At 42.9% G+C, this 23,817-nt stretch overlaps 1 protein-coding gene across 1 annotated transcript in view; it reads left to right on the forward strand.

Annotated features, from left to right (window-relative positions):
- HGD (homogentisate 1,2-dioxygenase) overlaps positions 1–20,930 on the forward strand; it is a 45,669-nt gene extending 24,739 nt beyond the window's left edge. The window contains exons 5-14 of the mRNA XM_057546124.1: positions 793–852; positions 2,559–2,650; positions 3,848–3,882; positions 4,709–4,788; positions 5,760–5,859; positions 7,944–8,068; positions 10,240–10,344; positions 12,646–12,772; positions 17,193–17,374; positions 20,241–20,930. Of these exons, the coding sequence (XP_057402107.1) occupies positions 793–852; positions 2,559–2,650; positions 3,848–3,882; positions 4,709–4,788; positions 5,760–5,859; positions 7,944–8,068; positions 10,240–10,344; positions 12,646–12,772; positions 17,193–17,374; positions 20,241–20,390 (1,056 nt within the window). The 3' untranslated portion in view covers positions 20,391–20,930. The remainder of the gene's footprint in view (positions 1–792; positions 853–2,558; positions 2,651–3,847; positions 3,883–4,708; positions 4,789–5,759; positions 5,860–7,943; positions 8,069–10,239; positions 10,345–12,645; positions 12,773–17,192; positions 17,375–20,240) is intronic.
- Positions 20,931–23,817: the final 2,887 nt, after the last annotated feature.

Raw genomic sequence — 23,817 nt, forward strand, 5'->3', positions numbered from 1 at the left:
GCCCTTGGGGTGCAGGTCACTCCATGAGATGTCCTGAGGCTGCTGGGTTTTATCAGCTGCCAGACTGCCTGGGTCAGGCCCGCGGCCAAGTTGATTAATAAGTGCTGGGCTGACACTTCTAGTAGGGCTCAGACCTGCTGATTTTATTTCCTACTTGCTTAGATCATTTCATTATTAAATTAAAGATTGTTGTGATTTAAACTGAACCGGCAGGAAGCCTGGGGACAAACACGGGGTTTGGTGAAGAAACTGAACCTGGTACTGCATTTACCAAATCCAATCTCAGCTGGGTGCTTTTTCTTTCTCTTAAAGAAATAATTCAAAACTCCAAGGGCTGGAAGTAAGAAGTAGAGCCTTTCCCTGCAGTGTCAGGAGCCCACACAGAGAGGCTGGCACACCAGGAAAGGGAGCTGATTATAAATAGCATGAAAAGCAGCATCAGTCAAAACTCACTGATACGCCAGAGCAAAATGTTAAGAGAAATAGCTTCTGAAATAGGAAGCAATGATTTTTTATTTTTGTAATTTAAAATGCTAAGGAATGAAGACAATATATATACATATAGGTTAAACATTCACACGCAACACAAACATACACCCTGCATACACACACAGAACCCAACTGAGCCCCTTTAAGGAAATGATGGATAATTATTAAATTGAAAATAACAAAATCACAAGTAGTCAGAGCCTCACAGAGTGAGCAGCTGTCCTTTTTCATGCTATTTATTGAGAAAGTCTATGGTTTCCCCTTGTGAAATAATTTTTCTGTATGTGTATTTTTTTTTTCCAGCTGAGATGGAAGCCATTTGAGATTCCAAAAGCCTCTCAGAAGAAAGTGGACTTCGTGAGTGTAAGTCAATACTATCCACACCTGCCCACCACTGTCTTCTCTTCTGCGGTGAGAGATCCAGCCATTTGCAGGCTGGATGCCCAGCAGAAACAGCCTTGGAGGCAGGCAGCAGACCTAGCACCACCTGCCTCTGCTTTTGGGGCTGGCAGAGGGATGTCTTACGTACAGGCACTATATGGCCACTGACACCAAAGGGCACTTGTGAGCTATTTACAACATCTCCAAACAGCCAATGGAAATTGGGCATTTACCTACTTCACGTTTCTTTGTTCCTGGCTAGAACACGGGTTCTGAGCCTTTTTGTTCCATGGACTCCTTTGAAAGTCTGGAAGCCAGTGTTTTTATTTTATTTATTTATTATTTTTTTTAAGCCTGTGTTTTTAAATGCATAAAATAAATTACATAAAATTACAAAGAAGCCAATTATATTGAAATACAGTGATAAAAATATTAAAATAGCAAATTTGGTTTGGTTTATAGTAATATATATGCTACCTTCTTAATGCACTAAATCACAAGATCTATGAAAAGATCTAATAACTATGGTTATTAAAAGTATGAGCATAAATGATATTTTGGAATATCTGTAACAACTATAATGTGATATAAAAGCATCTATGGTTTCTATCAGTACAAGGTTACAGGCACTTCTAAAACTGCTGTGGTTTGTTGCTTACATTCACGTCAATTGAAGGAAATGATAAATTTCAGTCAGAGATTAGTGAAATACATATATAATTTTTTTCCCCATCCAATTTCATGAACTCCCCAAAATGGATCCCTGGGCTAGAATAGCATCGACTCAGGGTGGCAACTCTAGTTAGCACAATGCTGATTAGAAGTTCTGCTTGGTAGTTATAGGTGCTGGGAGTATTGGAACACCTGTGCTCAGAACAAAGCATATATAGGGGAGAGGCTGGGAACTACAAGGAGGTGGGGCTCAAAGAAGCCAGTGGAGGGTTCTGTACACCAACCTCAGCTCATAGCTTACTTAAGGAGAGTCCAGGTGCCCAGCCTTAGGCCAAATTGTTTGTTCTATGTTGAATTCTTTATCATATTAAGTGCTCCAAGCCCTGTGTGGGCTCATCTAAATAGGCCCCAAACTTGCAAATTGAGTTAAAATATAAAAAGAAATCCCTCACCCTGGATGAATTATAGCTATCTGGAGGAACAGAGCTCCCTCCTTTTGGGAAGGCCCATGTGTTAAAGTCTTTGGGACTGTGGGTTATTAGCAGAGAGGATTACAGTTGGTCAGAATACTTTCCTCTACCCTGTTCTAGAAAGATTAGGGCTGACCCTATTCATAAGCAGAGGGCTACCCACATGGTAACGTATATTTGAGGGGCATTAATTGGTCCTTAATGCTGCAACTTTCCTCCCCAAGCCTCCTAGATGCCTGATTTTACCTCCAAAGGAAACTCTCCTTCAGGTTGATCTTAAGCACCAAACTGATAAAATGCCAAGTAATGAATTGATGCTCTGTAAGGTCAACTCTGATGGAGCCGTTAAGACCATCCAGATCTAGGGCCATGCCTGGCAATGAGGGTGAGCCACCATCTAAAAAACATAAGTCAGTAAATTCCGGGTTCCCCAGAGGCAGCCTGGTCCCAAAGAGAAGACCCTAGTAGAATTTGCCTCATGACTCTCAGGGACCAGCGGGAGGACTGGCCTCATTCACCTTTCCCTCTCGTGCGGGTCTCTCCCAGGGCCTGCATACCTTGTGTGGAGCTGGAGACATCAGGTCTAACAATGGGCTTGCTGTCCACATTTTCCTCTGCAACACCTCCATGGGGAACAGGTAAGTGGCTCAGAGCTATGGCACGAGAGCCCCCTTCCCCAAGAGCTACTGGCAAGAGGGTGAAGGCTGGTTTGTTGTTTTTGTTACTTTTTTTTTTTTTTTACCCCAGAGCAATCTTGGTATACATTTTAAAATAATGACAATAAGTGAGCATTTCTATCTTGACTGACTCCTGTGGCATAAATAAGAATGTCACATAACAATGCAAATAGAAGAGGGACAATGGAGCACTGAAAGCAGGAGTAATCTAAGTATTCTGACTCAAACCTTGACTTTAATCAGGTTTGAGTCAGAATATCCTTAACTTCTAAGGTTCCCCAGGGCTGTTCTTGAGTCCAAAGTCATACTATATGAGCAGCCATTAGGGCTACCTGTTGGAGGCAGACTTTGGCTTCAGCTAATAACTTTGCGTAAGCTTAAAGATCCTAAATAAAAGAACTTACATATTAGATTGTTTTTTCAATCAGAAACACTTACATAAAAGTCATTTTTGCCTTTTCTTTGGGAAGCAGAATATCATAGCAGTTTTGCACACTACCTTTGGAACCAGACTGTTGTGTCCAAAGCTCAATCCATTCTTCCTGGCTGAGCAACCTAGGACAAGTCATTTAACTTCTCTGAGCCATGAATCAGGGCCAAGATCACGGCCCTATGACAAGGCACTGGAGATGTCCCTTGGAGTCCAGCATCATATCAGGTTCCTCCTCTCTGTCTACCTGAGCTACATTAGACTTCATTCAGTTCTTTCTACCTGCCATGTGCCTTCCTGCCTCAGAGCAGGCGCCTGTGCTGTTCCTTCTGCCTGGAATGTTCTCCCCACCCCACCCCCATCCCATCCCCAAGCCCTTGCCTAGATGATTTCTTCAGATCTCAGGTCAAACATTCCCCCTTCAGGGAAGCCTTGGCTGCCTCCTCAGACTAGATCAGGTTCATTATTCTTTCAGTCCCCTGAACGTGACATTCACAGTGCCATTACAGTTTATGATGATATGGTTCTGTAATTGTTGGATTGCTGTCTGACTTCCTACTAGACTCTAAGGCTCCATGAGGGCAGAGATGGGGTCATTTTGCTCATCATTTTACACCCAGCACTAAGCCTGGCACATACCAGGTACTGAGCAATAATTTGTGCAGTGAATTAATTTGCCTGGACAGTGTTAAAACTGAAAATCATAGGAATTATTCTATATGTTTCAGATGCTTTTACAGTTCAGATGGAGACTTCTTGATTGGTAAGTTTTGAAGATTTCAGACCCTTTCATTGGTAATTGATCCCTAGTCATAAGCTACTTTTTAATTGTATGCATATGACTTTCCTTTCAATCTGTCTTACTTAGTGCAGTCTACAGACTGAGGTGTAAAGGCAATTGGAGGTCTGGAAAAGATTCTTTGTGTACCCCCAAGCCCCTACTCTATTTCCTGGTCTCCCTGTCTTTGCTCATTTCTTCTGGGCCTTTCTGATCTGGGAGATCTGGGCAGCTGAAAAGAAATGAAGAGTAATACCAACATTTGATTAACTTGTTAAGATAACTCTATTTGCCTTCAAACTCACCCAAGAAAAGACCATCTGTCATTGATATCTGCAATATAAATACAAATTTTCATGAGACCATCAAGATGGAAAGTCTAGTAGGGATTTCTCTGGTCTTCCCATTCTTTTTCGATGGTTTTAGTACTGATATTCTGGAGTGAACATTTTCATGTAGACAGTAGACATGCAAATGCCAGCATCCTGCTGGAACTACCAGAAATGGGTCTTTTTCCATCCTATTTCTGCTGCTCTTTCTGGTCAAGCCACAGAATTGTGCAAATACAAGCTCCTTACCTGGCAACCAAAGAAAAGAAGAAAAAAGCAGAGTCAATTTTTCCATTCATGTTTTTCTAGACAGTAAAATAGCTAACCTAAGTTGTCAATTCTGTCATATTCCCCCATAAAACTCAATAAAGTACTTTTCATTTGGAATGAAAAAGCAAATGCAGCCCTTAAGCCTTTTACTCTTCATGAAGTCGTTCTCGCATGAAAAGAGCTACTCACTGCCACCCTGTCTTTTTTGTTAGTTCCCCAGAAAGGGAAACTTCTCATTTACACCGAGTTTGGCAAGATGCTTGTTCAGCCCAACGAGATATGCGTCATTCAGGTTGGTGATGTGTCCCCCCTCTCCTCCCTGCTTCTCCCTAATTTGGGAGCAATCTGATGTTGCAACTGCTGCTATTTCCAACTCTAAAATTTCTCTGTCATGTCTGGGCAATGGGGAGGGAGTTTAAGTTATACAGAAGGCTCCCTGTGCAGAAGGGTAACTAGACTTGTGTGCCTACTTTGTTTTATTTTTTTTTTCAAATTTATTTTATTTATTTATTTAGTTAGTTAGTTAGTTAGTTATTTTGGCTGTGTTGGGTCTTCGTTGCTGCACGCAGGCTTTCTCTAGTTGTGGCGAGCGGGAGCTACTCTTCGTTGTGATGCAAGGGCTTCTCACTGCGGTGGCTTCTCTTGTTGCAGAGGACAGGCTCTAGGCACACGGGCTTCAGTATCTGTGGCACGCGGGCTCAGTAGTTGTGGCATTCAGGCTCAGTAGTTGTGGCTCATGGGCTCTAGAGCGCAGGCTCAGTAGTTGTGGCGCACGGGCTTAGTTGCTCTGCAGCATGTAGGATCCTCCCAGACCGGGGCTCAAACCCATGTCCCCTGCATTGGCAGGCGGATTCTTAACCACTGCACCACCAGGGAAGCCCCCTACTTTGTTTTAAAATAGCACACAATCACAAAGCAAAGAACATTGTCAATTCACTTTCCTAAATATTTATATACACTCTGGATAAGGCCCTGGTGGGGATGGAAAACAGTGAAGATGGATTTCTTTAAAATTTGGCTAAATCAGGGCACTGTTATCTATGAACCCAGTGAGAGAGTGAACTAGAATTGGTTTGGGTCACAGATGTGATTAGAAGTTAAATTTTTCTTTCTACCTCCTCTTTGAGCTGCTCACCTCTCCAACATAGTTCAACAGGCTACAGAATTACTTGTGCAAGTGAGGCTGGCTATGGCTCTTGGGCAGCTTCTTTATAACTACAGGTATAATTTGGGAGAGCACACCAGTGTTTACTTCTGTTCCAGAGAGGAATGCGGTTCAGCATAGATGTCTTCGAGGAGACAAGGGGCTACATCCTGGAGGTCTACGGCGTCCACTTTGAGTTGCCTGACCTGGGACCGATTGGTAAATCTTCAATGCAAGCTTCTAAGCCTGACTTGAAATATAGGACACAGATAACTGCATGAAAGTTAAACATCCATCTCCCCTCTTTGTCTCACTCAAACTTCAACTTTCCTCTCTAGACAACTTCTTCCCTAGACCAAGTATAGTTGGGAATTTCAGAACATATTAGAGCTCCCTGAGCAATCGCAGACTTCTTATTTCAGACCTCTAAGTTCAGGGGCTCCAGGTGGCATAGCTGACCCATCTGATGAGATGACAGCTTCATTAATTAGCTGGTCAGTGCACCAGTCCATCAGCTTGTCTCGGCTCCCATGTTGTGCTGAGTGTAATGACAGGAACCACATTAAGGGTAGAACAAGCTTCTTCCCATCACATACATGCATAACAGAAAACGATCCAAGCCAACCCATGGTAAATCTCTCTCTAGAATAGTATACAGACCATTGGAGAGCAAAACAATATGTAATAGATTTCAGGTTATACACAGTATACCCTAGAGGATGTAGAAGTCTGGGTTACTGTAGGCCAAGTCTCCAGGAACAGCTTCATAGAAAAGATAAGATTTGACTAATCCTTGACGGAAAGTTGAGGGAAAATAAAGAGGAAAGAGATCAGCTTAAGAAAAAGTGTACAAGTGGGAATGGGTTTTGTGGATAGAAGGAAGATCATGTTCTTCAATGAGAGGCTTGTGTGTAGACAATAAAATGGGAAAAGCCATAACAATGGTAGGGGCTATGTGGCTATGGAAAGGGGAAACGGACTGAAAGACATACAGTCTATGACCCTCACATTCCTACTGAGCATCCTCCAAAAAATCTACACACTTGAGGGTCAAAAAGCGAACCTCACTCAGTCCTGTGAAGGAGCTAGAAACCACAGCCTCCATGAGGCAGATTAAAACTTCCAAAAGTGAACCAAGGTCCCCCACCCCCAGTTCTTCTGGCAAGCTGGAGACAGGAGAGCAGGAGAGAAGTGAAGGCAATAGGAGGAGTTGTTCTCAAAACGTCTCTGGGAGTGAAAGGAGTGATTGGGAAAATTGGCCCTTGGATCCATCTTTGGCATGTTTGCTGAAGGTGGTGGCCACAGCCCCCAGCTCTTCCCTTTCCTTGTCAACAGATTTTTTTTAGAGCAAACCAGGGACAGGCCAGCATGTGCCTTCTGGTCACTCCCCTGGGGGATCCAAATAGTCAGAGGAAGGTGAGAGGCAGCAGAGAGGCAGTGGAGCCATGGTGGGCCATCTGTTATCCTGCTCTCCACCCTCTCTTCCCACTTTGCTCTGGCTTCCTGCTGCTCCAGAGCCAGCAGAGCCTCCGGGTTCCATGGAACATGTACCCTCTGGAAAATATATATAATTTACTAACCAGCCGGGGACATATTTTTTTTTAAACCCCAGAAGCTGGAAATGATAAAACACTCCCCAGGTCTCTCCTTTTGGAGTTAAATTATGTTTTTGCACTTACATTTTTCATTTTTGGTCTTTTGATTTATTTTTTTCTCTCCGGAGGGAACATTCACAAAACAAAGGTAAGCAGGCAAGTCCCAAATACTGTCTCCCTCAGTGGCAGACAGATTGTCAAGCTGAAGAGCAGTTTTTCAGGCTTGGGTTGATTCTGAGTTCTGTCTGAGGAGCAGAGGCACGCCTGGGGCTACAGTATGTAACCTTTTCTTTCTCAGGGACTGTAGATGAGTTCTAGAGTCATCAGAGTTTTCTTGGAAAAAAAGATCTAGTATTCTATCATATCTTCCCTTTCCTCTTTTCTAGTTTCTTCCTCTCCTCCCCTTCCCTCTCCTGTAGTGATGAGATAATGCATGTAAAATGTTTATAAACCATATTCACTCTACAACTTCAGGACGTAATGCTGGTGATGATGATGATGATATTTTCATGATTTTTTACTGACCAAATTCCTTGGGTCCTCCTTAAAAGTCACCAGACTGGGATTCCAATGAGCCTTTGAACAATGAAAGCAAATTGTGGAGTAGCTTTTGACGTGGAAGAAAGCCCTTTCTCTTTGTGCAACAGTGGGCATCTTTCCTATGTGATTTCAGAAGTGTCTAAAAGACTTTTGGGTCATTTGTTCTAGGAGCCAATGGCTTGGCCAATCCTCGTGATTTCTTGATACCTGTTGCCTGGTATGAAGATCACCAAGTGCCAGGTGGTTACACTGTGATTAATAAATACCAGGGCAAGCTGTTTGCTGCCAAACAGGTAAAGTAAGCGGGTTTGTAGGCAGGGGAAGGAATGAATAGTTATTAAGCACCTTCTGATTGCCAAGGCTAGTATTAAGTATTTACATATATTATTTCATCTTTACCACATCACTAAGATACTACAAATAAGGTGCTACTTGCCTTATTTGTAGTCATGAAAACAGGCCAGGTGGTGATAACTTACCAAATGTCACAGTAAATGACAGAATCAGCATTCAAACCCATATCTTTCTGACTCCAAAGGGCATGCATCCTCTTTCTATTTATCAAGCAATAAAAACCCCACAATATCTAGGTCTCTATAAATGGTGGGGGAAACATAATATACAGGCAGGGCGATGTGTTCTGAAAAGGGAAATGAGTTAATAGCAGTTCGTCTAAGACTTATCTTCAACAATGGTCACCATATTTTCAAATACAAGCAATGATTGATAGAAAACAAGCAGAACTCATTTAGTTTGACTTCGTTTATAGCACCAGCCTGGTAAACTCAGGAGATAAACAAAGGCATAGATAATAATAAAAATAACAATATATAATCTATAATATAATACATTATTACTTCATATACTGGATATATAATATAGTAGAATAAAGTAAACATACAGTAAAAATAATCCAAATATCTCTTCTGTTTACCATTATTCATTTGCTTTATTTTTGCCCATTTAACTTATTGCTTATATTTTGCTAGGGCATTGTTATTTTCTTTGGACAGCATCTAGAAGGTATGCTAACCAGCAGAGGCCAACTAGTTTGGTGTTTAAAATTAACTCTTGAGGGTTCATTGTCACCCTCATTGACACATAGTCACCCTTATATTCTCTGCATCAGGATTTCTTAAAATGTGGTTCAGAGACCATTTGTATCAGAAATTCTCAGGATAGCTTGTTTAAAATGCAGGTGCTGAGCTACTACTCCAGCCTGGCAAAAATGATGACCTCTGGGGATGCAGTGTGGAAATCACATTCATTTTTTTTTCCTGTGCTATACAGTAGGCACTCACCAGCCATCTACTTCGTACATAGTAGTGTACATACGTCAATCCCAATCTCCCAGTCCATCCCACCCCCCACCCCTTGGTGTCCATATGTTTGTTCTCTACCTCTGTGTCTCTATTTCTGCTTTGCAAATAGGTTCATCTGTACCATTGTTCTAAATTCCACATATATGTGTTAATATACGATATTTGTTTTCCTCTTTCTGGCTTACTTCACTCTGTATGATAGCCTCTAGGTCTATCCACGTCTCTGCAAATGGCGATAAAGAAGATGTGGTACATATATACAATGGAATACTACTCAGCCATAAAAAGGAACGAAATTGTGCCATTCACATTCATTTTTAAATGACTAGTCCCTGTATTATATTTGACATACATTTGATAGAGGATCACCATTCTAGAGGTAGCCAGCAGCTCCATGGGTTTCCACTTTCCAAATGGACTCTGTGCAGGTTATTCTCTGTGTGAGCCCCCACTGATCCATTCTCCCATCTCTGCCATGATCTGTGCCCTGGGAGGCTGACCTACATGGACTGTATCACCTGGACTCCCTAGCCTAACTACCTTCCTATAACAGAGCACTGATCCTCTCTTACCCCAAGGTAGACCCAAGAAGCATCACCTTAGGATCACTCTGAAATCTCAAGTCCCTGGGGCTGGAACTCTTAGAGACCTCCTAGCCTTCCTGCACTCACCAACCCAGGCACTGAACATACCAGAATCTCCTCTGGGCAGCAGTTAGCTGGAGAGCAGTCACAGCCAACTGCCTGCCCTCAGCACTGGGAAACCCAGACGGTGGCCCAGATTGTCAAAGAATTGCTGGCATCCACAGATTCTCACAATTGTGTTAAAACTGTTGAAAAGACACTGCTGCTTGGAGCATGTGCTGTGCTTGTGCTGCACATGTGATCAGAAGCAGCTGCAGCTTATGAACGGGAAGACTAGGGTTAGCGGCGTAGTGAGGACGGTTTGAGAGAATGTGAAGCAACCACAAAATGATTCAGGGTGATATTTTTCCCCAAACATGGTATTATTAAATGATGAGAACAGAATCAAATCAAAAAAGAGACAGTAATGCCAAGTACAAACTGAGGAATCATAGCTACAAAAGCATTACATGCTAAAATCACCCTTTCCTGCCTTTTTTTGTTGTTGTTGTTAATCAGGATGTCTCCCCGTTCAATGTTGTGGCCTGGCATGGGAATTACACGCCCTACAAGTACAACTTGGAGAACTTCATGGTCATCAACTCAGTGGCCTTTGACCACGCAGTAAGTCTGGCCCACGGAGGGGCCCCGGGGAGAGGACACCCGTAGGTGGGGGGGGTCCACAGTAGACCCCTGACATTCACAGATTTAACACTACCAGTGTCACCCTTGGAAGCCCGAGATTTAGTCATTTGTCATTGTGCTGACAGGAATTTGAATCACCTGCTGCAAGGCTTCAGTGAAGGAGTAAATAACATAGCTAGAGGGCGATCCAGGCTAGACGCTCAGCACTCACCCTGCAATACAGCTCAGTTCTCCACAGAGTATTCACAGGAACTCTCCTATATGGCTAAAAACTTGGTTTCTTCCTGGAAAATATATCCCCAAAAGAAAACCAGTGCTAATGTTAGTGATGGAGTGGTGAGGAAGGAACATTTCTGGATTTGGAAAGTTCTCTGTCCTGCTCATAAATACCAAGAGTCTGCTTGCTCTGGCTGCCCACTCCAGTGCCTCCACGCCCGGCTCTTTTTAGCCATGATGGAACAGACAGCCCTTTTCTAAAGTTACTCATAATGTTCCGTGCTTGAATTTAAACCAAAGAAATTCTAGATTATGAATTCGGTCATATTTTTCAGTCAATCACGGGACTACAAATAGGTCCCCAGCCCACAGTGCAGGCCCCCAAGGCCCCACATTCTTGATAAAGTGCTACTTCTGAGATCCTGGGGGAAAGTTCACTTTGCATAATAGATTAACTTAACCCACAAGCTGGAGGGGTAATTAGAGCAGAAGCCAGAGAACCAGAGACAGAAAGCTTACTCTGAGCCAGTTCAGCTTACCTCTAGGGGCCCAAAACTACCCTTCTGAAGAGCAGCCACACTTAATAAAATCAAAAGGGAAAAGAAAATGAGGCATCATGCCCAAAGCAGCAAGAAAAAGGATCCTGAGACACTGATAGAGCTTTATTTGAGCTTCGCTACCTTTTCTTTAACAGTTTCAGATCATTTCTCATGACAGATGAAGAAGTGTTCATTTTCACAGCATAAAGCGTTTTTTGACTTGCATTTACACATGCCCAATCTCCTCTGTACTGCTGCTATAGTTGTTTTCCCAAAATTCAGACCTGATCATTCTATCACAGCATTAGAAAACCTTTGCAGGCTCCCTGTGGTTTAGGATTAAGTCTGAGCTCTGAAGCATGTTATCTGATGGTCTTTGCCATCTGGCCCTGGGCTCATTTCCCAGTACCACCTCTTGCCCCTCTCCCTTTTGCCAGTGCACTCTGGGCTTAGCTTTCTTGCCTCTTAACAAAATCTCTGTGCATTTTGATCTTTCCTGTTTTCTGTGCTTAAAATGCCTTTTTGCCTTTTCCTTCCTTTCCTTCCCTTCCTACCTTCCTTCCTTCCTTCCTCCTTCCCTCTCTTTTTCTTTCTTTCTCCTTTCATTCTTCAGGTCCTACCTCAAATGTCACCTCCTCTTTGAAGCCTTCCCTGATCCTCTCCGTAGAGATAGGCACTCTGTACCCCCTTGGCTCTCTATTTGTAAAGCTAGATCGCCTGTGGCACCTTGCTGTGATTCATTATTCATGCGCTTGTTTTATTACTCCTTCAGTCGCCCTCACACACACACACCACCACTAATGACGCTAAAGGGCAAGGAGTAGTGATCAATCATCTTTGAATCCCAGACCCTCATGTGGCTTCTGAAAGCAAACGTGATCATTGATTGCCATTAAGTTGAATCTCAGTCTTTCCACCGAAAGATTCTAAAGTTCTTGATAAATCATAATATTGTCCCCCCACCTATTCCCCTCTACACTACCACCACCCAGACGAGTGATGCATTTCAGACCTGAGAGTCAAACAAGGGTAAGAAAGCAATGAGGATACCATCTGGAATCTCTGTGATTCCTCCAAAGGGATGCACATCCTACATCTATACCAACCCTTGGATATTATTTTATTTCTATTTCCACCTTACTCTGAGCACCCCTTCTGCCAAGAGCTCCCTGCAGCACATCCCAGCTCTGGTCACTCTGACCTGAGGTTGGGGGGCATGCACTGCTTGTTGTCAGACCCACAGGGTAGTACTTACAAGAAATGAGGGCTCAGCAGGGTGAAAAAGCTGCTCAGAATCTCCTTAGCTGGTGTTAATTCATTTTGCTTCAAGCACAGCAAGAGGGGAAAGTCAGATGAGTGATTACTACACCTCGATGACAAGCCCAGACTTCTTAGCCTGGCCTGTGGTTTGATCAGAAATCACAGTTTCACTCAAAAACCCCTTCATGCGTGGGTGATGTGTGTCATTGTCCAGTCACCTCCCTTTCCTCGTGTCTTCAGGCTTTCCTTGTCCTTTCTTTCACAGGACCCATCCATTTTCACGGTATTGACTGCCAAGTCTGTCCGCCCCGGAGTGGCCATCGCTGATTTTGTCATCTTCCCACCGCGATGGGGAGTTGCTGATAAGACCTTCAGGCCTCCTTATTACCACAGTAAGTCTTTTGCCAAGTTACATTTGAAAACCAAAGAGACGGCGGAGTGGTGAGCATTACCCGCGGGGAACGCTGCCAGAGGTGTTTTTGGACGCCCTGCCCTGGCTGGAGTTCAGAGCCTGCCTCCCCAGGCCCAGGGCTGCTCCCCCAGAATTTTAGCTACTTAAACGCCACAACTTGTGTGGGGATGGCAGTGGCGTTTGACTCTGAGAAGGAAACAACTGTGTAATGCCTAGAGCCCAGTTCCTCTGGCCCTGAAGAATGGCACAAAGGCTGGTAAAGGATGAAGCAAGATGTTTCTTTACATTTTAGGTGTAAAGGGAGGAGGAACCGTGGGATGTTGTTGGTTAGTTTGCTGTTTTTGGAAAGTTCATTATCTACGTCTGGTTCAAAAGCCAATAAAATGTGCCTTCTCCAATAATAATTGGAGGGGTAAAGCAGATTGCAGTCCACACTAGGGGATGGATCCTATTCTGGAAGCAGTTTCTGCAAAGCAGTTGTTGTCTAGAACAGAACTTACCAGATCTATGCTTTTTTTCATCGTATTAATACTGTTTTTACTTACTGCGAACACTTAATGACAATTTCCTGTGGCTCTAAGGTTCTTTAAAAGTATTAACCCATTCAATCCTCATAACAGTTGTGAAAGGTAGGTAGTATCATTATCTGCCTCCACCCCTGCCGCTTTTTTTTTTTTTTTTCAGAGATGAAACTGAGCTGTGAAGGATTAAGTAACTTGCTCAAGGCCTCACAGCTAGTTAAGTGGTGGAGTCAGGATTTAATGAAGGCAGTCCGATGCCAGACCAGACAGTCATGGGCACTAACGGATATGCCTAGCACAGTGCCCAGTGCATGATATGCATCTAATAAATATTTATTTAATAAATGAATGCATCGGCAAGAATGAATAAGGTACCTCATGGCTGTACTTAATGAAGCTGGCATTTTTAATTGTGCAGTAGCTAGCTATAAACCCAACCTAAATGTCAATGCACAATTCTACTTCCTGGAGATTGCATTTTTGTACATAGAGTTCTGGAAAGACTCTGAGGTGCATGTCAGCTGAAACATTCTAAAAAACAAACCCCTTTCTTTAGTTAATCTCAGGGCTTTCTGTCTCTGAGGCTCATCTCTATATGTTCCCAGGTGCCAGCACTTTAACAGGATACAACAGTGACTAAATGAGCAATTTAGGCATTTGTAGAGGATGGAGAACAAGGGCCCTCAGAATGGAAGAAGGTCACTTCATGGTCAAATGTCAGCATCACCTTTTTCAGGTGGTATCACCTGAAAAGGATGCAATTGGTTAACGCTTCAAGGACACCAGATACTTTCTGAATAAAGATGTAACAAACTATGTCCTTTCTGAAGAATATCAAGCCCATCACAGGTCCCAACTGTTCTCCTCCTGGAAATTAGTCCCCTAGAGGGCCTGTTGTCAAGGCAAGAGAATTGCTCTGGATTACAGCCTGTACGTCACATACTAATCCCTGATACTTCACTATTTCACATAGTTCTTATATGGAGGCTGCTCTTTGTGCCTGAGGTAGTGGTTTTCAAATTTTAGCATGTGTCAGTGTCACCTGGAGGGCGTGTTAAAACGCAGATTCCTGGGTCCCACCCTCAGAATTTCTGCTTCAGAACACCCAGGGTAGGACCTGAGAATTTGTATTTGTAACAAGTTCCCTCGTGATACTGATGCAGCTGTTCCAGGAACCACACTTTAAGAGCATTAGGGGATATAAAAACCACTTAGAATGACTTTTTAAAAAAAAATTTTCCCCTGGGTCCACTCTCAGAGAGTTTAATTAGTTGGTGTTGAGGTGGAACCTCAGAATCTGCATTTTGAACTAGCAAGTCAGGGGATTCTGATGCAGGAGGTCTACAGACCACATGTTGAGAAATGCTGGCCTGGGGCTAGTCTCCCCACCCAGGTTCGCTCCTGTGCTACAGTTCTCAATCCATTGCTTGATTTTAGTTTGTAATTCAGACTGCCTGAAACAAATGGCCTCGTGAAATGCCTCTTTTAATTTTTTTTAAAGACTCTCAAATAAATTTGGCCCAGGATAGATAAATCTCGGAGAGGTATGGTTGCCCTGAGTTAGTTGGAAAAACCCCAGAACCCTGAGTTAGAAATTATTTTTACCAGAGATATTAAAAATAATGCTTTAGCAATAATCAAAATCTTTGCCACTTTGATGTGACTTTACAGAAGTGGAGAATGATTTCTGTAGAAATATTGCCTCCAGTCATCTTTTTTTTTTTTAATAAATTTATTTATTCATTTATTTATTTATTTTTGACTGCATTGGGTCTTCGTTGCTGCACGGCTTTCTCTAGTTGCAGTGAGCGGGGACTACTTTTCCTTGTGGTGCACGGGCTTCTCATTGTGGTGGCTTCTCTTGTTGCGGACCATGGGCTCTAGGTGCACGGGCTTCAGTAGTTGTGGCGTGCAGGCTCAGTAGTTGTGGCTCGCGGGCTCTAGAGAGCAGGCTCAATAGTTGTGGCGCACGGGCTTAGTTGCTCCATGGCATGTGGGATCTTCCTGGACCAGGGCTCGAACCCGTGTGCTCTGTGTTGGCAGGTGGATTCTTAACCACTGTGCCACCAGGGAAGCCCGCCTCCAGTCATCTTAATGCACCTTAGTCGACTGGATTCAGCATTAATCAAAAAGGCAAGGTCTACCTTCCCAGTGTCCTTTGAAATACAGAAAATGATGTAGAAATGTCATCACCAAATCATTGCTACCTAAATTCATATTCAGACCAAAGCTGAATTCTGTCTTGCTCTCATCTCAAAATTAAGCCATGAAGGTGACCCTGAGGATACATACTAGATCAAGGAGTGTGACAGCATATTTAAGTCATGAACAGAACTGCTTTTAAAATATAGACACTTTATGCTTACAGTTGCTTCTTTTCCTCTATTTCTGCTTCATGGAGAAACAAGTAGAGCTATGATCTGGGTCTTACCTTTTCTGCAGGGGCCTGCAGCAGCATTTTGTTTTCTGGGCAAAATGGGTATGGCTGCTTAGGCAGTTCCACAAGTATTTTGGCATTTGGCTATATTCACATGTAAGGAAAGGGGTGGAGCATTCATCATGTCAAATGTTTGGCTTTGCAAGGGTTGCCAATGCCATATCTCTCTTCTCTGCCCAAGATTTGCACTCTCAGCACTCTCATGGGACAGACTATGACTATGAAGAACTTTAAAGAGGCTGTTTCTTACTCATTTCTATCACAGTACTTAGCACAGTGTCCGTATATGCTGGATGGACGGATAGGCAGATGGATAGGGTAAGGAATGGACAGATGAATGGATGGATGGATGGATGGGTAGATATTCACCCAGGTGTTATATTTCTTTAATTCTTGCTCTAGATAAAGAGCTTTGTTTCAACAGAAACATAAGATTGGAAAAGTGGGAACATGGTGATTTTTGTCAAATTTTGTTGATTCTGGAGGCACAACTGGGACCAGTATACTTAACTTATATGAAAGAAAATTTCCATTTAACTTGGGAGAACTTTCTAACACCCAGAGTCTTCAGTAATATGATAGGTTCCTTTGTTGAGTAGAGCGCTTCCATTCACAGGAGGAGTGCAGGCAGAGTCCAGAAGGTAATCTGTCAGGAATGATATACAGAATATTTCTGTTTTGAGCAGAAGTAGGGGTCCCTTCTAATATTAAGATTTTCAGATTCTATGAAGAGAATGTCAATGGAAAAAGAATGAATCTAAGAAGCATTTTGGAGAATGAAAGAATAAGATGATATTAGATTCAGATATAGAAGATATTTGTTAGAATATATAGTATTTATGGATTAGTTTTTATAGATAATAAGATTTTTTCACACAGATTATTATTTGATAACGGCCTCCAAGTCCAGGGTTCTTTCCATTACATCACATTTCCATCAACACACACACACACACCCACACACCCACACACCACTTCAATTTTCTAATTTGGTAACCAGAAATATGGTGATACCCTGTATGACTGTGAGACTATTTGGGAAAGGATTCAGATCTGAGAAAGAAGATAATTTTTATATGGGGCTTGTAAGCCTAAATGATGGCGTACATCCCTTCTTTATTATGATTTGCATGTTACTTATTATTAAAATTCTTGTCTGGGCCCTGATTTTCTTTAGATCTAGCATAATTTCATCCAGGAAGTAGAACTTAAGACCTCTGATAATCCACACGGCCATGGAGTAGAGCTTTGCCTACCAAGAATTCCACACTAATGAATGTTTTGCAGTTGTTTTCCTGTCTATCTATATTCTTTATTATTTCTATGAAATTTACCAGATTCTCCTATCTTCTTGACATTCTGTGGAAATAATGTTTGAGAGGTCTTGGTGTTGTCAGGCCTTGCCTGGGATAATAAAAATAATACTGTTTCAACCTTCCCAGGGAACTGCATGAGTGAATTCATGGGACTCATCAAAGGTCACTATGAGGCAAAGCCAGGTGGGTTCCTGCCAGGGGGAGGCAGCCTGCACAGCCCAATGACGCCCCATGGGCCTGATGCCGACTGCTTTGAGAAGGCCAGTAAAGCCAAGCTGGCACCTGAGAGGATTGCTGATGGTACCATGGTAAGCAAGTTAGATGTGAGGCTCTGGTGGCCTCTGGGGTCCCCAACCTTATTGAGAGGCTATTTTTTATTTTCCCAAAGTCACAAAGAAGGAGTCAGGAGAGGAGAGTGTGTGTCTATGTGTATGTTCCCATGTGTGTATGCACACACCCCAGTGTATATACTAGACTCCTGATGTGGTAGGGTAAAAAGAGTTTGTATTGTACTTGGAGTCAGACCTGGGTTCAAATTCTAGCTCTTGGTTCCTGTGTGACCTTGAGTAAGTCACTTAACTTCTCTGTGCTTCATTTTCTCCATGTGTAGAATAGGTAGGGCATCCAACCCAGCCAGTGGCTGTGATTTAACCCTGCTGACTGTACAGCACTGTTCAAATATAAGGGGGGATATTTTTAATACTATGTGAGGAGTCTTCCTTTATCTGTATGCAGCCCTCTGTATATATGCTCTGTCTCAGAGTCATCTCCTGCTTTTTGAAGTAATCTTCTAGGGCCACAGGAACAGGGGATACAGGATGTCACCTTTAGCTAGTTTCTCAAGCCCAGGAGGGTCAAGGAAACCTTTGCCTGACTATAGTCAGAGATTGTGAGCAGCAGTTCTCAGCTGTTTTCTCATTTTCTTTTGCTCTCCTTTGGCATGGGATGAAGCTGATGGGATTTAAAACCTGTTTTGTATTCCTCCTGTGTCACGCTGTAAACACTGAGGCTGAACACAATTGCAGTTGGCTGCAGTACTTGATTTCATTTTATTTTGCATTCTAGTTTATGGACCACAAGGAGTAATTTTTTGCTAAATCATATGTAAATTTGCTTTAAAGTTTTAAACAAATGCCTTCAGTGCCACCTGACTTTAAAATCGATAGCACAGACCTGCCTGACTCCATGCCCAGCTCGCAAACTACTTAATCAGAGAGCTTATCTGTCCCTCTGCCCAACACAGTTTACTTTCAGTTCCAACTTGAGGACCATAGTTGATGGAGCTGATCTGCAGGGGCAGGGTGCGAGTCCCATCTGCTGGACCTCGGCTCCATTTCCCCTTGCAAGGGCCTCTGCAGAGTTTCTGTAGAACCCCTTCATCTCTGTGCGAGAGCTCTATGAAATATTGATAATCTTAAGCTATTACCTCTGAAAGTTCCTGGAAGTTCACAGGCTACCCCAGAGTTACCACTTAGTAACCTTCAGCGCCCAACTTGGCTTTGGATAGTGTTACCAGGCAGCAGTGTTTTGCCAACAGTGAGGCACAGGACAGGGCTGTTTCTATGAGGAGCAAGGCTTTGGGGAATGTCTAGGGCTTGGAGCTCTAGTGAGAAGGAGCTCTCCTATGGAGGGGAGACCAGACTACCAGGCAAAGGAGGGTCCAACACTTTACTAGACCTAACTGGGTCTCCCTCACCATTTCCCATTACATAATTTGGATCCAGGCTCATCCATATGCCTTATCCTTATACCACTTTGGAATAAATTAACTTTATAATACTGTCTTCATAGCTCAGCTGGGATGGAGTTTTGTTACTCCAGTCAGACAGCAAGGCCCTAAGAAGTAGTCAGCAAAGAGACAACAATAATTATGGCCTTAATAATTACCTTTATATCTGAATAGTGCTTTATAACGTGCACAACACCTCCATATGATCTCATTTGGTCCTCATATCAAGCCTGTCACGGGAAGTCAGGCAGAGACAATCAACTCCATTGTTTTATTTTTTTAATATGTATTTATTTATTATTTTATTTGTTTGTTTGTTTGTTTTGGCTGCTCCTGGTCTTAATTGCGGCACATGGGATCTTCGTAGCAGCATGTGGGATCTTTAGTTGCAGCATGCGCACTTCTTAGTAGCAGCATGCAGACTCTTAGCTGTGGCATGCATGCGGGATCTAGTTCCCCAACCAGGGATCAAACCCAGGCCCCCTGCATTGGGAGTGCAGAGTCTTACCCACTGGACCACCAGGGAAGTCCCTCTCCATTGTTTTAGGCAAAAAGAAGTTAATGTATATTAGACACCAGACATTAACATGGGTTCTCTGAGTTGTGGCACAAAGAAAATTTTTATCTTCCTTTTGTCCATGTGTATTTTTAAAATTTCCAGCAACATGAGCACATAAGAATTGTAGGGTTTTCTTTTTTTTAAGCCATAGTGAGTCGGAAAATCAGCAATAGGTGAAGCTGGAATGTCTAGGATGCACAGGGCACTTGCATATTCTTTCTGTTGCAGATGAAACCTGCCTGAACATAGCAGGACATCCACCATTCAGAACCTTCTGGGACAGGGCTTTTAAAAGTGCTACAGCCGTTCCTGCTCCCTTTGTCCCATCTCCTCCTCCTCACTCTCTCTTTTCCTTCTTTTCCTTTTCCCAGCCTATTTCTTGGTCAGAGTCCTGCAAAAGAAAGGTTCAAATCCCAGCTCTATGATTTCTTACTACTATCACCTTAGACAGTCATTTCCCAGCTCTGAACCTTAGTTTCCTCATCTGCAAAATGGGAAGTATGTTCTCCCTCACATGGACATAGCCACAGTAATGGCCCCTGAGAAGAATATTCCTAGGACTCTCCCACCTCTGCCCTTGGATCAAGCAAATTTAGCCCCATGAAGCTACAAGGACAATGTGATGCTTACGTGTCCAGTTCCATTTTACAGAATGAAACTTGAGTGTCAGAGAAGTTAAGGATCTTGCACAAGCTACTACCCACTTATAAGTAGTAGGGCCAGAGCCAGAACCCAAGGCTTGAGTTTTTCTCCTCACCGTGCTAGCACACATGATTTATTATTCAAAGATTCTACCTACTCATATCGTCTCTCTTGACATCTAATCAAATGTGTTTTATTATCCACCTCACTTCTTCTTTCTTGTCCCCATCCTCATTCCCTACAGGCATTTATGTTTGAGTCTTCTCTAAGTATGGCCGTCACCAAGTGGGGGCTGAAGACCTCTAATTGTTTGGATGAGAACTACTACAAGTGCTGGGAACCTCTCAAGAGCCACTTCACCCCCAATTCCAGGCACCCTGCAGGAACTAATTGAGACTGGAGCATTGCTACCATAATCGAGAATGGATTTGTGTGATTTCCTTTAGAATCTCATGCTCTTTGGCAGTACTGGAGGAGGAGGTTGGTTAAAATGAGAACTTACTTTTTCACAGTCAAGGAGCTCAAACATTTATAGAGATGTATTTGGAAAGTTCTGTCAGCTTAATTACTCAATAAATACTTGCTGGTGTTCTGTGAAAGTGGCAATTGGTCATAATCAGGCCTTGATGAGGCAGACCTGTGGTGCCCAGGAATGGAAGTCCATGAGATTGGACCAGGAGATTAGGTTCTCCTGGAGTGAGAAGACAGGCAACAGAACAGAAAGGAATGGGAAGCAGTATTTCTCACTACTTTAGTTCTGTAGTTTTAACACATTTCCCCCACTTTGTTGCCAAATTTTGCTGCTACCAAATTTTTATTTAACAATGCGTAATGAGAGTCAGCTATGTGTCAGGGCCTAGGAACTAGGGTTGCCAGATAAAATACAACATGCCCAGTTACATTTGAATTTCAGATAAATCACGAATAATTTTTAGTATAAGTATGTCCTGTGCATTATTTGGATATACTTATACTAAAAAATTATTCGTAGTTTATCTGAAATTCAAATTTAACTGATATGCCTGTATTTTTATTTGCTAAATCTGTCAGTCCTACAAGGGTATGGTCGTCAAGGAGATAGACATGGTCCTGGCCCTTACAGAGTTTACATTCTAGACAGGGAGACAAAATACACAAACAATATAATTACAAATTGTGAAACAGGCAAAGAAGAAAACAAATAGGAACTGAGATGGGACTGACAGGTGGGATGGGGAGATCTTTCTTTAGAGAGGAAGGTCTTCAATGAAAAAGTGACATTTAGCCAGACCTAAAGGATAGGAAGGAACAAGTCATTGGAAGAGTAGGGCTGGGCTGGGGTGGGCTGGGGAAAAGGAGCATTCCAAGAAAAAGCCTTGTGGGTTCAAGGAACTGAAAGAGTGGATGTGGGGAGCCCAGGAGCAGGCCATTGCAATAGTCCAGGCAAAAGACACCATTGTCCTGGACTAATGAGGTGGCAGCAGGGAGAGAGTGGATAAATCCCTGAAAGCTTTGGAGTAGACCTGAAAGAACTTGTTAGTGGGCTGGATGTAAGGGCTGTGGGAAAGAGGAGTTGCAGACAGGGCTGGGACAACTGCTGGGTTTCTGGCAGTGGCATTTCATGATCTCAAACAATAAGGTATCTTTGAGGGTGACAGTAGTTGGTGTGCCTTCCCAATGTTCCTTAATATATTAAGAAATCTATTAAAAATAAACCATTGTAAACTAGTAAAGCAGTTAATCCTTTAAAATTTTTAAATTGACCCCTATAGCAGGTTGCCAGTGGCTCACCTATATCCTGTTAGCAATCACCATCCTGTGTTGACCAGCTGCTTCCAGTTGCCAGCAGGACACTCACAACATTGACTGAGGCCCAAACCAGAACAAAAGTGCTGAGGATTTTTTTTTTAACATCTTTATTGGAGTATAATTGCTTTACAATGTTGTGTTAGTTTCTGCTGTATAAAAAAGTGAATCGGCTAGTGCTGAGGATTGGATGGCCCTGGATGCAGCCCTCAACCAACGGAACAGAAATTAGTGGTTAAATACGCCAGCTCTCTTGCTCCATACTTCTGAGGCTTGTGTCCAGCTGTGATTCCCCTCAACTTCCAGAAGGATTAAGCTCCACTGCCCATGGTGGCAACTTCTAGAAAGGCATCCATTAGTAGCTTCCTTCCCTCTCACCACCCCCCCACTCTCCTATGGTGCTTCCTGGGCTCTTTTCTCAAATAACCCCAAACTAAGACAACCACTAAATATTCCCAAACTCCAGCACTTCCGTAATGAGCTCATTCTAACCCTCCTCTTATACACAAACCTAGACTCTCACCCATTTTGGTTCACTCTATCATCAGTGTGGTGACAAAGACTTCCTAGAGCTAAGGAAACGTTCTGGGTTTACATCCATTTAGCATCCAAGCCTGTGTACTTTATCTCCCCAGTGCTGGCAGCAACTCATTAGCAGGAGACAATATTTCACCCAGGCCAGGCTCTTCACACTAATTTTAAAAAGATTTAGTTTCCTTCTGTTGTGTTTCAGATCAGCTAGAAAGATCTGTATCATTTCCTTAATTCCCTATTCTCGAAGATATCTTCCTCTACTATGCTTCCCAAGAAATACACCATCTCTTGGCTTAGAAATTAAAAAATCTTTTTAAAAAAAAAAGCCACCCCGATTAAGCTTCCTCCAATGACAGGAGGGTTTTCTGCCAGGTACCCTTGGCATCTTTATATATTTTCGAGAGAATGCCATAGAAGCCACCCTTCTCTTTTTTCTTTTTGGGAGACTTCTCTCACAGCCTGGGCTACTGGCAATCACTCTAAACCAATGGGTCTCAATAAGGGTGATTTTGTACCCCTCGCCCAAGACATCTGGCAAAGTCTAGAGACATTTTGTGGTTGTCACAACTGGGGAGGGTGCTACTGGCATCTATCAGGTAAAGGTTAGGGAAGTTGGCAAACATTCTACAATGCACAGGACAAAGAATTATCCAGTACTGAATGTCAATAGTGCCGAGGTTGAAAAACCCTGCAGTGGTTTTCAACTTCAGCTATACATTGGAGCTCCTGGCAGCTTCTGAAACTCCAAGTGCCCAGGGTATTTCTCAGATCAACTAATAGAAATACTAGGAATGGAATCCAAGCAAGAATTTTTTTGAAACTCCTCTGGTAATTCCAATGCACAGGCAAGGCTGAGGACCACTGTTATGGAAACTACCTTAAAATCAGTATCCAAAACATTCTCTGTTTCCAACCTTAGATCCTGGCCCAAATCTGGGCTTCCTGGGGTCTACAGAAAGGAGGTGGAAAAAGTTCCCAATGTTTCATGGAATGAGATGGGATGGGATGGGCCGGGGTGTGTAGTGAGCAATTACCCAGGAGGAGAAGCAGGCTACAAGGCAGTGGTGGGGAGGGCCACTGCCTTCCTTCAGAAAGCACAAGCTTTATTGCCCAGATGGGGCACAGAGAGAGTGCAGGGAGGACGAGAGGGAAGGTAAGAAACCTAATGCCTGGATGTAAACTATAAGTTAATAGTTAATGTGCAGTTTCTGTGTTGTAGTTTTCCAGAGTGATGAAAGAGTTATCACTTCTGGGTCTGAAGGAAGTTCTGTCCTTCTGGAAAGATATTTTACTACTAAAATGAAAAAAAGGTGGGGGGGAGCTTGAGAGCTGACATTTAAACTTCTTTGTTACATTTAGTAATCAGCTAGCCTTCAATTTAATATAATCAACTTTATATAATTGCATGACAAATCTGAAGTATGTCCAAAATGTATCCTTTTGTGAGTCAGTGTCGTACATAATTAAGAGGACAGATGCTAAAGCCAGACTGCCTGGGTTCA

The sequence above is a fragment of the Balaenoptera acutorostrata genome, chromosome 4 (genome assembly GCF_949987535.1).
Source record: "Balaenoptera acutorostrata chromosome 4, mBalAcu1.1, whole genome shotgun sequence".
Lineage (NCBI taxonomy): Eukaryota > Metazoa > Chordata > Mammalia > Artiodactyla > Balaenopteridae > Balaenoptera > Balaenoptera acutorostrata.